The following is a 16,686-nucleotide window of genomic DNA, read 5'->3' on the forward strand; positions in this document are numbered from 1 at the left end:
GACGGTAACGGTTTTGGGCTGGGAACGAATTTGTTCCCAGTCGATAATAAGAATTCAATATGGCCGATTAAAATGGAAGACGAAAACTTGTCATTTGTTCTTTTGCGAAATCATCCTGAATTTCTGGAGGAGACGGCAATTTTATTGAATTCTGAATGGTCAAAAACTCTGGAAGGGAGGTAAGAAGTGAGTAAGATTTCCTTATTTTTGTAGGAGATAAAAGCTGAAAATGCTCACTTGGAGCAGGGATGTAAGTCACTCCTTTTCAGGTGAAGGGGTGGGGTGGAAGGGGACTTTTTTTTCGCAAGCTATTTTCACGCATATTTGGTCCGAGAAACCTACAGACTTCCAAAATTTTACGTGAAATGGGGATGGTTCCTAAGCATCAAAAATAGTAGGGAAATATTTACTTTGTACCAGAAGTTTTATTTATTTGTTAATTTTGTTTATTTCTTTTCCTCTTTTCCTTCATGGTTCTCTGCAATTTGTTAAGAATACTGTGCTTCAAATTGAGCTCATTATTGTCTTACTTTTATTTGCCTCATTTCTCAAACAATCCAGAGATATCAGTTTTGTACTATATTTTTTAATGTTACTGATAAGAAATTTTGGTGGAAAATCTAAACCTTCCCACGGACAAAAAAGGTGCCTTTTTTTCAAGAGAGAAAGAATGTTAGAGTAACACCCTTTCCCTCTTCTCTCCACCCCCCCACCCACCCACCCACCCACTATCTAACCAGTCTAAGGTGTCAAATGGCATGGTGAAAGTGTCAGTGATGATTTGGTTTTGAAAGTATTTCTATCTCTTCCAGACTTCATTATTTAGCAGAAGGTCAAGATGATCTTCCATGTTCACTCATTATTTCATTAAAAAATGACAAAGCACATACAAGAGTCATTGGTCACTGTAGACTCAACAAGGTTCTGGGAAAACCAAAGGCATCACTTTTGACTTGTGGTGAGATAACGTTTTGAATTTCCTTGCAGTTTTTATTCAATGAGAGCTAAGTCTAGAAAAGGCATGGTGAAACTCCAAAATTTTGAAAGAATTACCCTGTTTTAGGCCTTGTTTATCCTTTTTCAGTAATTGTTTTTAGGTTATCTGTTTTTGGTTATCTTTGTTTTTCCTTTTCTCATGTTCTCCCAACATCTCTCTTGGGTTGTTACATGGGTAAATCAATAGAAAGTGTGGTCTACTGCTTAAATAATTCTAGAATGTTTTATGTCTAATACTAACTACTTTTTTGACTTATTAGTGGTGATAGAAAAGGCTTATAGAGGATGTGGACTTGGAAGAAAGCTCATGCAGCTTACAGAAAGCTATGCATCTCAGTTAGTTTTCAACTCTTTTATTATTAAAGTATGTTTAAATTTATCTGTAGACTTGTTTACAGTTGTGAGAATTCATCCTGATCTTCCCTAGCTGGAACAGAGTAGTAGTATTATCATTTCACCTGGGAATCCAGCCTTCATTGACATTGGAAGAAATCCCATTTGTTGCAGTTTGTTATTATCTTCTATAAATGTTTAAATGGACTTTTTGTTAGAAATTTTGAAATAATAGATACATGAAAATAATAAAAAATGGTCATGAGTTTTTTTTTTACATACAATTTAGTAAGAAGATGCATTATTCTTCATATTCACCCACAGACTCTTTCATCTATTCTTTCAATTTTAGGCTAGGATTGACGGCAATTTACCTCTCAACATATAATAAGTATGAGTTTTATAAACATCTTGGTTATCATGAATGTACTCAAGTCACTCCAATTAAAGCAAGCTCAAGCCTATTTATTAACTCTCAGGTAATGAACTATGAATTAAATTGGGAGGAATTAGAATTTAATATTTTCTGGATATGATATTTTGTTAGTTTAGACACATTTTATGTTTTTTTTTCCATTTCAGCTTAATTTACTAGGTGAGCAGGTTGGAGAAGGGGATAATCTGACAGTAAATCAAGGGGAATATGACTTACCTCATTTCAGTCCTGAAAACTCTGTTTCAAGGAATCAAGAAGCCATGTTTAATGAATTGAATCAAAGGGAGAAGGAGCAAAATATTCACCAACAACAGCAAGAGATTGACAATGATCATGGAGCCAGAGAGAGGGAAACAAGTTGTTGCTCATCATCATTGGTTCAACTCACAGAGGCAGTGACACTCACATCATTGCAACAAGCATCCCCACCCCCTCCCCTGCCCCCTCCTCCTCCTCCTCCCCCTCCTCCACCTCTTTCTCTGCAATCTCCACCTAGTCAATTGAGATCTATTCTTGCAAAATCAACTTGGATGATGAAAGAACTCATTTCATAATTACTAGTGAAATTATTTGTCACAAAGTTGAAATGTCATCAGTGCATTTATGCTAAGTTAATCTCATCAAACCACTTTATTATCTAACCATGAATCAGTTCTCTTTTTACTCCATAAATCAAATTTTTAATCAGTTTTATGGCCCATGTGAATCTTTTATACCTCATGGTTTTATTTGGACCTTACCCTTTTCCTGCGGGATTTTTCATCGATCACACACATTTATAGTATTGCGGACGTATGCGCAATTTATGTGTACATTATATGGGAAGCCATTTGTGCCAAAATTATCAACCGCTAGTAACATCATCACCATGTAAGTAGGGGCAGCTGACATATAAAAACGTTACTAATTGTTCTCAAAGGGTATATTCGAGTAATTTCTGAGAGAAAAATGGATAAAAATAAATCAGTATCTACGCATTTTTAGCGCGTGATCTTTGGCTTCAAGCTAACAGGAAGAGGTGTGTAGGTGTGAAAGTCTTCACGTACGATCGCATGCTTCTACAAGCCTCCTTTGAAAGTTTGTGGAGAAAAACTCTGAGGGATTTTTTAATATTCTAAATTAAAAATGGACACAATGGTCATTTTGGAAACATTTCAGTTTCCTTTCATAGTTATCCTCTATTTTAAAATGTGATTAAAATGATAGAAAAAGTCCCCATCCATATTACCCAATTTAGCAAGCTTGCGTACATACGAAATCGGCCATGACGTAATCCCTTGACGTCAACATTGCATTAATTAATATTGTATCGTGATTGGCTTGTTTTCAATTTTCTCTACAGATGATTGGTTGAAAACATGATTAAAACCTGTTTATCTAGTTTGACTAGTTAGGTGTTTCTGTACGTAAAGGAAACGTTTGTTGCGTTGGTCAGTGTTTGGGGCATCGCTCGCACCTGGCAGAAGTAAGTCTTCACGCTGTATATTCTTACTCTTTACATCGCTTTATTACTTAGCCTTACCTGTATCTTCGCGAGAAAGATTTCCATCAAAGAGACGTCTTTGCAATCGATTTTGTGGGTTGTAGTGAAAAGTGTCACGTATCAACGAGTTCAAGCATTCAACAACTTTGCGTCGCTCATAAAACTTGGTACATCGAATCTGTCTTTGTTCAAATAAATTCGGATTGAGAGGGACAACCTTCAGTATCAAGGAAGTCGTAAGAGAGACGAGAAGTCAAAATCAAGAAGAATAAGACAGCAAAAGCGTGTAAACCAGTTCGAAAGGGTTGAGTTCACCTCAGTATTGGCTAGCGTCGTATTAAGAGGGTCCCTCCGTTGCGTGCGCAGAGGTAGTAGAACTTAACGTTTTTACTGTTTTCCTTGCGAAAATAGCATGCACAGCCGTCCCATCGTCAAGACTAAACGCAGCAAACACTCTTTGTACTCAGACAGAGAATTATGGTCTTTGTTAACGACATCTTTAGAGAAGAAGAAAGCGAACAAAAGGAGACGGGATCCAGACATGTTAAGAAACGCTGTGTTGGAGTTGACAGTACAAAAACTAAACGAAGAGATCACAGACAGATGTATGAAAAAAGTGAAACGTCGAAAACTGGAGGATTCTTACGAATGGCAAGAGTCTCCGGACGGACTTGGATGGAACATGACAGCATCCTACCAAGATGATGAAGATCTTTTAGGTATCGACGACTTCTTTCAGAAATTAAGTACTAGCTGTAAAACTCGAAATAACTCGTCTACCATTTCTGAGACGTGATATCTCATTGTCTGTAATGGCAAGGAAAGCCTGTGAAGGCCCATTGCAGGAAAGAAAATTTAAGAAATCTTAAGCGGTCGTAGAGGAATATTCCAGTAATTTTTCTAGACTGATAAGATTATTCTTGTAAGTTTGGGTAATTCGCAGTTTTCCCTGATCTGTTTTTTTTTTCTTTTTTTTTTTTTTAATAAAAAAGGTAAACGAGTGAGTGCAAGTAAGAGTATTTGCAAATGTTTGTACATTTGATAAGTGGTGAAGCGATATAAACTATTTTTTTTAATTGTAAATATTACTATTTATTATAAATTTGTGAATAAAATTTATGTGAATACATAAGGGTTCAAGGTTTGATAAATTTTCACTTATTTATTGATTGCCTTCACAGTCACAGGTTGAACATTATTGTTCTACAGCAGATGTTCCGTCATTAACATCTCTTGCCTAGAGTACATCTAAAGCTTCTGAGAGAAGGTATTATATTCAGAGTTGTGAAGTACTTAAGATAGAAGCTTTAAGTAGCGAAAAAGGCTTGTGTTCACAAAGAGTTTGCCACAGAATTGAATTAAAATCAGATCGGCTATAATCTTGTTCTTAAGTTTGATTTGAAAAGGGAATTGCTGCTTGTGGCAAATGGTTTGAAAACGATAGTGTTGCAAATGAAGAGGAAAAATTGTTATAAATTAGTGATTTTAAATGTAAGTCATTTCTCTTGAAGCCTTGTGCAACACCGATGGTCACATGCTGTCAAGTGACGATTGAGGAAAGGGAGAAATCAATGGTGTGCACGGAGACAGCTGAAGTCACTGGTAAATGCAATGCATTTGCCTGTTCATTTAAATTGAATGTCTGCAGATGGCTTTTGAACTGTTTTCTTGTCAAGCCTCAAATAGAGGAGCTGAAGTAGTTGTTTTTGTCAACTCTCTAGTTCAGCTGCATACCTTCTGAAAATGCACTGGGGGACAAGTTTAAAGGCAAACGTCAAGGCTTGTTATGTAGTGATATTACGTGCAGTTAGTTAGAGCTAATAATTTGAAGAGGGTAAGCTAGAAATGAGGATTTTAAAAAAATCAATAAATTGAGGGGTGAAGGTAATATGCTTAGCCCATGTAGCTAAAAATAACATTGACTTCCATTCATTTGACACTGCTGCATACAGGTTCTTGCTGTTATATTTTAATAGTAGTAATTGTTAGGGTTTGCAACAGTTGTTCCTTTGATTTGATCTTAAGTGGTGCCAAGAAACTGGCAAGCAAGTCCAATTGGAGCTATCAGACCTTGCAAAGGAAAAAGCAAGAATGTTAAGTACATCTATACAGATAAAAACCTCATTTACTTTAAGTCGTGGTTAAAGGAAGCATTGTCATGTCCCTCCTCCTTATTCATGGTACAACTATGCTAGTCTTGGAAATGGGTTATGGAAATTGCGTGGATGGTAGATAGTTTGACACCTAAAAAGTACTTTTGAACTAGTGGAGTGGAAAGCTCATAGCCAGTATTAGTAGTTATCTTGTTGCTCTCCAAAAGAATGGTCAGACATCCCACTTCCTTGTTTCATCACTATGAAGTGTCTTGAATCAGAGATCAGTGTGTGCGTGCAGATGGATGTTTTGTTGCAAAGTGTTTTGCAGGCATTTCAATTCATAGTTCAGCAACTGGAATCAGAACATCAGGTATTTCTGTTATCCAATCGTCTTTTGTCCACTCATAAGATATTCACAGTAGATCAAAAGAAGTATGCATTTTTTGTAATTGCAGTAGTGTTTTGGGCAGGGTGTTGTTTGTTTCTCTATTATTATGCAGTCAAGTAGACTTGGCAATACAAGCCAGAGAGAATGATCCCAGAGGGTCATCAGCAATTGGTAGATCATTGGCATTTCAGTGGAAGCTGGATTCAAGCAATGTAAGCTGACAAAAATGAATTTATCACAATTCCTGCATTAGATTAGTATCATCAATATGCCTGGTTTGCTACTTCAGCACCAAAACTGCACCTATCATGGACAGATTTAACACATCCCTGGGTGTTATGTATGGTGATCAGTGCAAATAAAGTTTACCAAGGATTGTATTTGCCATTCAGCCTTAAACAAAAGTTGAGCATCTCTTCCTCTCTTCATGGTTTGTGGCATCTAGTCATTTGATATTGTTCTTCTCCTCTTCACTACCCTTAAAGCCAGCCTAGCATTGTATAAAAGCGTTGCCAATGCATTTCGACAGAGAGAGACATTAATTTGCTACCCTAGACAAAACAAACATGATACATATGACCTGACTGGACACTGATTCAGCCTAAAGAAAGATGCAAAATGAAGTAGCAACATGAGAGAAAGTAAAAGCTGCCCATTTAGTCTAGCCCCTGAGGATCTTGAAACCATCTTCCCTATGATTCAGCCTAAACAAAGATGCAAAATGAAGTAGCAACATGAGAGAAAGTAAAAGCTGCCCGGTTAGTCTAGTCCCTGAGGATCTTGAAACCATCTACCCCAGTGATAGGACATGATGTGAAGAGCTGAAATGCTAGTAGTATTCCAGAATTAGCTTTGCCATCAGTGTAGAAAAGCTTTCACAGCTCCCATTTGATGGAAATAGCAAGCAGTTTTCCCAGTTTGAATGCAGACACTCTTTGGCAAATCTCATAGTAGAGGTCAGGATGTTTGAATTGCCCAAAGAATGCATGCTTTGAAGCTTTTTCAGCTATTCAGCAAGGAAGCAGCACCAAAATGATGAAATCAAACTGAAATGGCACCGAAATCATTACTTGTGGAGTAAGCATATTCATTGTTAGCAGTTCTTGTGGTGCTCTTGGCTCAATATACATGGTAAAGGTAACAAAATTTTTATTCAGATGAACTTCCTTTAGCAAGGAAAGCTAATCTCACTAGCAGATATTGGTTGTGTGACTTTTGCCCTCACTTGTAAGAGAATGCAACTAGCAATGCAGAAGAGCTGCTGATAAGGAAGACGCACCTTGATTTCCATAAGTGCAATTTTCAGCCCTCCCCCATCATAATGTGGGATCAATGGGACTTTTTCGTCGTTAAAATCACATTCAACCATCAGTAGTGGCAAGTAGTAGTTTACAGTTGTACTTTCAAGTTGCAAGCATCTTTTTTGTGGTTAAAAATTTTCAAGCTTCTTTAGCAGCCACTATTGTGATCTTTCCGGTTGTGTTGGATTCATCCTCGATTAAAAAAAGGGACTTAAATCTGTGAACTTCATAGGATCTGAAGAATCACTTAAAGACAATTTCCACCCAGCTAGGATTTCTTTTCATTCACTTAGATAGTCACTTCATCACACAAGGCAAGCTTTTGAGAGCGCAATGTTGGAATTTTGAATTTGTTTTCTACAGTGTGCATGTGTGTGTAGCTTTCTCATCAGAGTCAAATGTAAGCAGATGGACCAAGCAGCAGTTGGCTATCCTTTGACTGTCCGCATGTTAGGTTGTTAAACCAAGCAAAAATGAAAGAAGGACTGATTATTCTGCAAAGAACACCAGTAATTATATCTATCCTTGGAAATCCATTTTGCCCAAAGTCCCACTTCCCAAGTAGCGAGAGTACAGCAGCGGGTATTGAATTTCAGACCATCCTCTGATCCTTAGCACACCAGGCCATAGTTGGTTACTTTCTCCACTTTCTAGAAGTTATCATCAAAGAAAATACCAAGGTCAACAATATGTTTCCACTTGCATTAAGCCACAAGGTAGAGCTTTAGAGGATATTGGTTTTCAAATATACATAGCTTTGTTAGCAGAATTGGCTTCCAACTCAAGAAATTTGGCAAGAGTTTTGTCGTGATTGCAAATTGACCCAAGAAAATTGATTTGGCCTTTCACCCATGAGTGGCTTCCTCTTCCCCAGCATACTTTGGATGGATGTGTGTAGTTACTGAAGCTAGCTGGCAATTTGTACTTTCCTCAGCCCTTGGCACCTACTGAAATACTAGGTGGATGCCTTTGAAAGTAGCTCTCTGATTCACAGATAAGGGAAGCAGCAAGTAACCAATAGAAAATAGGAGAAGAAATTTCTCGGGAAGTCAGATTGGCTGGAGCAAGCATAATATTCAAAGTAACCTGCAGGATTGATTATATTCTAAGAAATAAGTATTCTTTTGTCAAGGTGATAACCCAACTGATTTCACAGGTAATAGCTTTTTTGAATGTGTTTTCCTTGTTTTCTGCTTGCTTGATGTGTTTTGTTTTTTTGTTTCTGAGAAAGTTGAGATGATAGAGCTTAGGTGTCAACTTGAAACGCAGCAAAACCCTACTGGTGTCTTCAAAGCAATGTCAAAAAGTTAATGTTTCTGACCCATTGGTGATAGAGATGACAACGCAGCTGTGGTGCATAATTCTAAAAGTTTAAAGCCCACCCTAAAAGTCACCTTAAGTTTCTCCTGTGTGATTGGGAACCTGATGTCTTGAGTCCATGCAATTAGATGAGAGAGAGAGGGGATTAGTTGTGCTGTATCTGTGAAGATGAGGAATCTAAGGAATGGCCTGTTTGCAAATTGAGTAACTGGATTTCTCTGGCAAGTAGTTTTGGATCAATTTTTCATACTATTTTTCTTGTGTGATAAGCAAATGATTGCATTCCCTGAGACAGTTTTTTCCAGGACGGTGAAATCAGTGAAACAAGAGCCTGTATGTCACTAGTGACTCTGAATAAGGCCTTCATTTGAGCCCAGCATTGCAGTGGCACTTGTTTAAGTTCTTGGAGAAGTGACTGTAATCAACTGATGACCTCTGCACGGCAGCAAGAACTAGATGCAGGCACAAGTTTTAAAGTCCCTCAGCTTTGCTCTGTAGCATGCTACTTAAAGTTTTCAGATAGTGAGAATTCATCTGATGGAAGAAGCTAAATCTTTGGATTACTATGAGAGTCAGAAAGTAGTGTGTAACATGGGTATTACTCATAATTTCAAAGTATGTCAAGGATGTTATTAAGATAGTGAACATTTTCTTGAGCTTTTGAGTCTTTTTTTTTTTTTTTTCTCTTGCTTGTTCTGAATTCGGTTTTCAGCAGTTTTGTGGAGGAATCTGTCAGCAATGACCAGTGGTGATTTTCTGCCATAGTGGTGGTCTTAAATTTCAATTGGCAACTTCATGAGGCGGCATTCCAGCTTTTAGCAAGGTGCAAGTTCCACTATTACTTTTAGATGTTGAATCGGCAGGCAAACCCAACCAATTTGGACATTTTACCATTCATGTGGCTTTCAGAAAAAGGCTCGCGGCATATCAGTAGGACTGGTCTGTATGGGTCTGGCCTCAGGTAGCTGAATTTAACTGAGATAATCCTGCAGAAAAAAAGAGGACAGAAGTACACGTACAATGACTGTTGGTGGAGCTTCCTCAGAAGTGGTAATGTTAGGCAACCAAATTCATTCTTCCATTGTTTTAAAGAAAGAATCAGAAACACTTTGCACCATTTCAATTGATATGAGCAGTCCTAATTATCTGGTAAGGAAATATTTCAAACAAGTTTATGCATGGACTCAGTTATTTTGGGTATATTTTTTGGATCTTTTTCAAGTGTCTTTCAGAATGTATACAGTCTGTGTACAGTAGCAGTTTCTTGGAAAAGCATTTTTCTCAATTTTGAACAAGACTTCTTAGCATCCAGCAGCTTTCCCTGGTCCTTGTTAAAAACCTTAAATGTGCATCAAGCATGAAGGAAGGCCCTGCTAACCCAAAGGTGTGAACTTAATGGGTATTAAACGTTCTCCGCCTTACAATGGGTGCAGTTTGTGTGGAAACTTTTTGCCAGGTTTTCAGCCCCAGCGTGTGGTTCACAATTCACTCTATTGGTGGAATTAGTGCATTAGGACAAGGGCAATTTTCAGAGTAATCCTAGGGTCAGGAGGCGCATTTTCAGGGTCAAATGTAAGTGCGTGCTGTAATTCTTCTCAAGTGAGTTTTGTCCTATTGGCTACCTTGTCAGTTTTTTTTGTGAGTTGTGTGTGCATGGTTTTAAATGAATTTGTTAGGAATGTGTATGCAGAGTTAGCAACAATGGTTTTTTAGGACTGTATTGTACCCAATTCAAGTCCAAAATGGAATTGTCAGACCATAAAATGGTTTTTCAGAATTTGGCAAGCACCTCGGAGGCAAATTCAGTGGTACACAAAAGACTGTATTGTACTCAATTCAAGTCCAAAATGGAATTGTCAGACCACCAAGAAATTTTTCAGAATTTGGCAAGCACCTCAGAGGCAAATTCAGTGGTACACAAAAGAAGTGAATATACCACATCCCGGAGAACTTAAACCTTCTTCAGAAATGCTGAGTAAAGTTAACCACTCTGAAGTCCTTCATCAATTTGGACCAAAACAACGCTTTTACTTGTTTGATATTAATATTCACAATAGTGCAGACCATCTGGTAAGGGAAACCTTCAAATCAACCATGTATGAGCATGTATTTCCTGTGGATTTCGTTTCTTTAAGGAGTCTTTTTTCAGGGGATAAGCCTAGTTATTTCAGCAGCACTTTACCAAACCAACTGAAATTATGGAGCAGCTATAGCTTTGTGCCAGCTTTGAAGATTATCCAAGTCCTTTTGTGCCAAGGTAGCATCACTGTGGTAATATCCAGTCCAGTTAAGTGGTTAAAAGTTAACCTCCTAGATCCTCGAAAGAGTTTTGCCATACCTGTCCAAGTTAAGGGCCATGTGCTGTCACTCAAGTGTAGCTGAACATGCTGTGTCTTAGAGAACCACATCCCTCTTGTGTATTTATGTGCCAGTGCATTGTCTATACCAGTTTCAGGACTGCGCAATGTACCGTGTATTTTGTTGCAACAAATTTATCAGAACTTGTCACTCTGGGGTAAAACAACCAGCATATTGGGTGCATTTTCGACCTGTTCTTAAAGAGCAAATTCATCTACACACATCTTGTATTCCATGTGTTGTGCCACCTGCCTTTTAGATGTCAAGTGTGTATTGCTTCATGGAAAGTGTCTGTCTGTTCAACAAAAAACAGCCCACTCAACAACAAACTTTTAAGAAGAACATTTCAAAAAATCTGGTTATGTTACTCCTTCAAAGTCTGTGATTGTCTCACTCCCATGGGCAGTCCCAAGTCCCAGTCACTGATTCTCTAAGTAGGCTGATCAGAAATTTACCAGTACATTCATGGAGGTGCAATTCACATCTGAATCCTTACTTGGTGGTTAAAGATTCTTGTAGAAAGTTAAATTAAAGGTTGGTTTTATGTTATGGTTAATTTGTAGTATTTGTAATTAGACAATTCATATTTCTCAATTAAGTTATCCAGGGATGAGGTAATATAAAGACCGTACTGTCTCTCAAGAATTGTTCTTATGCTCTTGACTAAGTGACTTAATTAATGAGATACAGAGTTAAGTTTAACCTAGTAGTATCATCAAAACCAGTACATACTTTGTCAGACCTTACAGATATTGAGTATCACCAAGTAATGGAAGTTTTTTGGCTTCGGCAAGTATTTGTTTTGGAATGTTGCCTTTTTTGTTGTTAATATGAAAAGTATGCTTTGTTTGTCTGTAATTGCGTGTTTTTCTTGTCATGAGAATCAGTGGAAGGGTTTACTGTGAAATACCATCTACTAAGATTTATTTCCCTTAGAAATGCATCATTAACTATTGTTAACATATTAGCTCCATACCTATTTATGCTTGTGTATAAAGTCGAAACTGTGAAGAGCTTTGTCTGTGATTGGGGGGATATTTTTGTTCTCTTTTGATTGTTACCAGGCAAATGTGCATTTTTTGGATGGAATATCACGAATATGAAAAAGGCAAGCTTAACTTTCTGATCCTTAGTTTCATTATAGATTACTCTTTTTTTCATTTTGTAATCTAACCAGCATTTTGATAGTGGTAGTTTGTAATTAACCTATTCCACACGTTTTTTTTAATTTATTTATTTACTGTAACTGAAAATCTTAGTTAGGTTGCAATACTTCATTATGTAATCTAGGATTTATTATGGGCAAACAGTGCATATTTTTGTCAACCTCTATAGCTATTAAGGTTGCTCATGTGATAGATGAAGCTCAGTTTCACTCATTTGGTCTGTGAGCAAAAGCAGCTGGGAATACTTTTTACAGGATAACAATCAAGGCTTAATCAAAAATTTCTGCTCTGAACTGCAAGTTGTCATCATGCAGCAATCATTTGGTTGATGCAGGTATTGATTTGAACTGTTGCCTTTTGAATTGTTAGGTCTTTGAAATATTTTGCATACTCTGATTAATTCACAGCGCTTGTTTTTTCTGGATCAACAATTGTTGCCAGGTCATCTTTGCCCAAAATGGTTATGGCCTTGACTTGCTGTTTGCTGTCGGTCAGTTCAGTAGTTTGTCTTGTTCAAAATTTTTATGCAGAAATCTGTGCATATATCCTCTCTACACAGTGTTGTAATCTTGTTGGAAATGAAGGGCTTTCAAATGCATCCTCTTCATCCAGTTGATACAGGTATTGATGTGACCATTTGGCATCTGCTTTAATTTTTTCTCTGAGATGCATTACATACTTTGATCAATTCATAGTGATTTCTGTTGGAATATACTAGAATTCAACTTAATTTTGAAGTTTTCTTGGCATCGACTTTCAAGGCTGAGTTGGTCAGTGATTGAAGTTCAAAATTGTCGCCCAGAATCATTTCATTTCATCTCTTCAAGCAGATTTGTATTTTCACTGGGTGTTGTCACCCTTCCAAGTGCTGCCTCGTCATTTAGTTTACACAGGTATTCGCTTGACCTTTTGCCACCTGGAGCATTTTTTCTTTGAAATATATTGCATACTCTGATCTTTTTACAGCATTTTTTATTGAATGTGCTACTGTTGACAGCTCAACTTGGCCTAAGATTTTATGGCCTTCGCTTTCCGGCATGCATAGGTCAGTTCCATGATGTGGCAGTTGAAATCGATGTGTAGAAATCTGTGTACATGTCCTCTATATACAGCTTCGTTAATCGATTGGATGCATATGTCCTTCAAATGCGATCTTGTCATTGTGTTGATTCAGGTATTCACTTAACGTTTTGCCCTCTGAACTGTTTTTCTTCGAAATGTATGACATACTCTGGTCAATTCACAGCAATTTCTGTTTGAATGTGGAACGGTGGACAGCCCAACTTGGTCTTGGAACATAATGGCCGTGACTTCTTTTGTCCATGAACGTTAGTTTTACAATTTGTCTAGTTTCAAACTGTTATGCAGAAATCCGTGCATTATATCCTCTTTACACAGCTTTGAACATCTCCTCTAAGCTAGTTGGAATTTGTGAGCATTTTGGACAAAGCCAGATTTTTCCATTCCATCGGCATGCTTTCAGTAAATCTTGAGATTTGTCAAGGGAAAAAATTCTAAGCAAACTGGATCCGAAAAGCAGAGGTACTTCTTCTTGTCATCTTTTTCAACTTCAGTGTTTCTCTCGACACCATGTATGTTTCATTAGTATCTTCAATAGTTTGTCCAGCCAAGCGCAGCACAAGTAAGGTTGAGGATTAGGTACCAACTTTTGAGGTAATTGCAATATGAATTACCATATCATTATTTCAAATTAGTGGCAATGTGGTGCATGCTTTGTTCAGTCTTGACAGAACTTTTGTTTTTTGGTTTGAACTTGCTATAAGCATACTTCATCTCGAATAACTACACTTGGGCAGCTCAACTCCAATCATGAAACGGTTTCCTTGTACAAGGTATTTCCAGCATGAATTATCACTTCAAATTATTGGCAATGCAGTGGATACTTTGCGAAGTCGACAGCATTTTTGTTTCTAGTTCATTCATGTGTTAGTGATTCCTTGGTTACCTTTATCATTTGAGATGTCGTCAAACTTTGGCTAAATCTTGGAAGGCTTTCAAGATATCAGGTACCAAAATCAAGTATCTTTCAAATTCCAATTTGAGTAGATGTGGTGTATGCTCTGTTCACTTTTCACAGCAGTTTAATGTGCCAGATGGAATTTACATTAATTGAACTTGGTCACCTTCAAGCTAAGGCCTGGTGTGAACATCGTGGCGTAAGTCATTACTTGCCAATCTATGGACAGTTGACAAGCTCTTTCTCGTTGGTGAATGCAAATTTTTTGGACATTGTACTTGTCAGTTGTGGCATTCATTCCAAAATTTTTTTTGTATGTGAAAATGTTGGATATTTTGTCAGGTTCCACAGTCTTCTGGTAATTTTTCTGTCCCACTCCGAAATAAGGTGGATTGTGTGCCTGCAGTATCGAAAGCATCAAACATTTCCTCTTGACAGTCAGCTGTTTGTAGTCTTTCTAATCACATTTGTTCAGATAAACTCTGGTGAACTGGATACCTAAAATTCAGGTATTGAATCTTATTTTTTGCCACTATTATGGTTTGATTTCAACATGCATGTCAACACTATGTGTGTTCCATCAGTATCTTGAGCAGTTTCTGCTGTGGCAAGCTCCACTTCAACTCGGATATACAAAGTAAGACATAATTTTAGTCTCATTTGCCATCACATTCAGTTTGAAATGGTTGTCTGGGAAACAGTGTATACTTTGTAAGTCTCGGCAGCTTTGTGAACAACTCCTACAGGATGAAGGTTAGTTTTCAGATATGTATTTGTTTCTGGTCGCAAAGGTTTTGTATATTTCTTTTTCAAGTGTAGTGAAGCATTGGATGAAGGAAAACAATCTCGGTAAAACATTTTCTGTTTTTCCAATATTAAAGTAAATTTGAACTCCTATAGTTCTTTTTCTAAAAAGTCAATTTTTGTAGTTGTGCAAACAGTGTATACTTCATTCTGATCTTAACAGCGTTAAAGTTTAGTGGATTTGCATCTGCTTCAGGTTGCGTTTTTGACCTCCTTTTGTAATCTCAGTGAATTAGTTTCTTTGCTGTCATTATTGTGTACTGTTATTGATAAATATTAACTACATAATGTACATTAAGGGAACATCAAACTGTAGTTGGTTATACTTTCATGATAACAGTTATTAAAGAAATTTGTCGTGCTAGTTCTCATAATTTAAAGAAATTTAGTTTGCAGTACTTTTATTTTAAACTGATTATGGATCATGTATGCAGCAGTGTCTATGCGTGGGCTAAGCCTAATTTAGCAATTAGATTAAATATGTTGAAGTAGCAGTGAGGTCAGGATAGGTCAGGGTTTAGGTTGCAGATGTACCAGCAGACATCACAGTGTGGAAGATGAGGAGGATCTGCTTGAAAGCAGGTGAGTTGAACTCCAGAAGTCCCATTCCCAGGAAGGCTAAAGAAAAGCTAGAAAACAAGGTTACATTACCCTTGCTATTTTTCTTTTGTTTTCATAGGAAGGTGTAAACTGTAAGGATGCTGTGAAATGAATTACACTCAAGGCTTGGATTAGCACATGTTTGAGGTACTAATGGAAATTAAGAATTATTTTTAATACTACATCTGCAATTTAATATACATTTTTTTTTTCACTGAGTCAGTGATTTTTTTTCTTTCTTTTCAGAGTTATTTTTCAAGTGAAAACAAAGTGGAGATTCATCTGAAATTATATTCAATTTGAAATGTGTAAATTTTTTGAGATAAGTCTTTCATGGCATGCCTGGGTGTCAGCTGCCTGCACTGGGCCAGGACTATGTTTCCAGACTGTTTTTATCCCACAAGGGTTTTTTTAAGTCTGGTTTTACGCAGCCGGCAGGCAGCACATAAAACAGATCTACCTGACAAATCAGTTTGATTTCATTTTGACTGATATATCTTTGGATCATGCATGGTTAATTAACAGAGTTTTTGGTGTTTAGTAACTTGGTATTAATTGAAAATAAACTACGTTTGGATGATATCTGTGCTGTCTTTCTCTTCTTTTTTTTCTTTTACATTAACTATTATGTTAAATTGCATGGTACGACTTAAGAGGGCTAAAATAATGGGGAAAGCGAGAGGTAGCTAACCTTTCAAATCCCACTAGTGACCTGGACAGAACTTCAGTATGATCAGTATGATGTCAAGCAGACAAGTAACGAGAATAGAGAAAAATGTCAATTAGGGGATTATTGGTTGATATAATTCCATCAGCATCACATGAGTTGTATGCAGACAAAAAGGAGAGTTACCAATGAAATCTTGGGAGTTAAGGGTTAAGTTACAGTACTTGACACCTAGCTTCCTGGGATGATAAGAACTTTTTCCACTACCACTATGATGATGGAGCTGTTAAGAAGCTAGTACATTTAAAAAACATTCATGCCATTTTATCTTAAATTCTTAACATTAAGGCAAGGTCAATCGTTGCTTTAGGCATACTGGAGTAGCTCAACCGCTTCAAATTGACTTGTATTAGTCAATTTAGCGTTTGATACCATCTTGTCTTACTGCAAAGTGACAAAAACCATCTGAAACTTTTGTTCTCATGGCTTGATCAGAAACAAAATTTCAACTCTCAGAAGTGCTTCTAAATTTCATCAATTTACTTACCGGTAAGTAAAACATATTGACGAACGAGAAATGCACAATGCCGTCAGTTACTTCTGTAACAACTGAGTCGTGTGTTTCAAGCAGAGGAGACTTGTTGAGCGACTTCTGCTCGAAATAGCCAAAAGAGCGGACAAGGTGTCGTGCGGGCTTACAGTCAAGTCGACTGAGAGTCATCTCGCCCAAAGTCATGTCGCCCGAAACACGAGTCATGTT

The 16,686-nt window shown here is 37.3% G+C and overlaps 1 protein-coding gene and 1 long non-coding RNA gene across 3 annotated transcripts; both read left to right on the top strand.

The window, feature by feature from the left end:
- Window positions 1-53: 53 nt before the first annotated feature.
- On the top strand, window positions 54-3,023 carry LOC131781450 (uncharacterized). The gene is made up of 5 exons (XM_059098106.2): window positions 54-179; window positions 813-958; window positions 1,257-1,332; window positions 1,682-1,808; window positions 1,912-3,023. Exons 1-5 carry the CDS (start codon window positions 73-75, stop codon window positions 2,317-2,319), a joined length of 864 nt encoding a protein of 287 aa, XP_058954089.2. The 5' UTR covers window positions 54-72; the 3' UTR covers window positions 2,320-3,023.
- A 1,406-nt stretch (window positions 3,024-4,429) lies between these two features.
- On the top strand, window positions 4,430-15,841 carry LOC131781427 (uncharacterized). Of its 2 annotated transcripts, XR_010718153.1 has the most exons (6): window positions 4,430-4,515; window positions 4,760-4,850; window positions 4,970-9,925; window positions 10,129-15,241; window positions 15,339-15,406; window positions 15,506-15,841. It is a non-coding gene; the product is annotated as an uncharacterized lncRNA (long non-coding RNA). The 2 variants fall into 2 exon arrangements; XR_009339955.2 differs by having other exon boundaries at window positions 4,970-15,241.
- The last annotated feature ends 845 nt before the right edge of the window (window positions 15,842-16,686 follow it).

The sequence above is a fragment of the Pocillopora verrucosa genome, chromosome 7 (assembly GCF_036669915.1).
Source record: "Pocillopora verrucosa isolate sample1 chromosome 7, ASM3666991v2, whole genome shotgun sequence".
NCBI lineage: Eukaryota > Metazoa > Cnidaria > Anthozoa > Scleractinia > Pocilloporidae > Pocillopora > Pocillopora verrucosa.

Excerpts from the sequence above, each read along its gene's own strand:
- LOC131781450 (XM_059098106.2), top strand. The coding sequence starts at position 73 with ATGGAAGACGAAAACTTGTCATTTGTTCTTTTGCGAAATCATCCTGAA. Across the intron at positions 959-1,256 it reads GGCATCACTTTTGACTTGTG|TGGTGATAGAAAAGGCTTAT; the intron begins GTGAGATAACGT and ends TTGACTTATTAG. Across the intron at positions 1,333-1,681 it reads ACAGAAAGCTATGCATCTCA|GCTAGGATTGACGGCAATTT; the intron begins GTTAGTTTTCAA and ends TTTCAATTTTAG.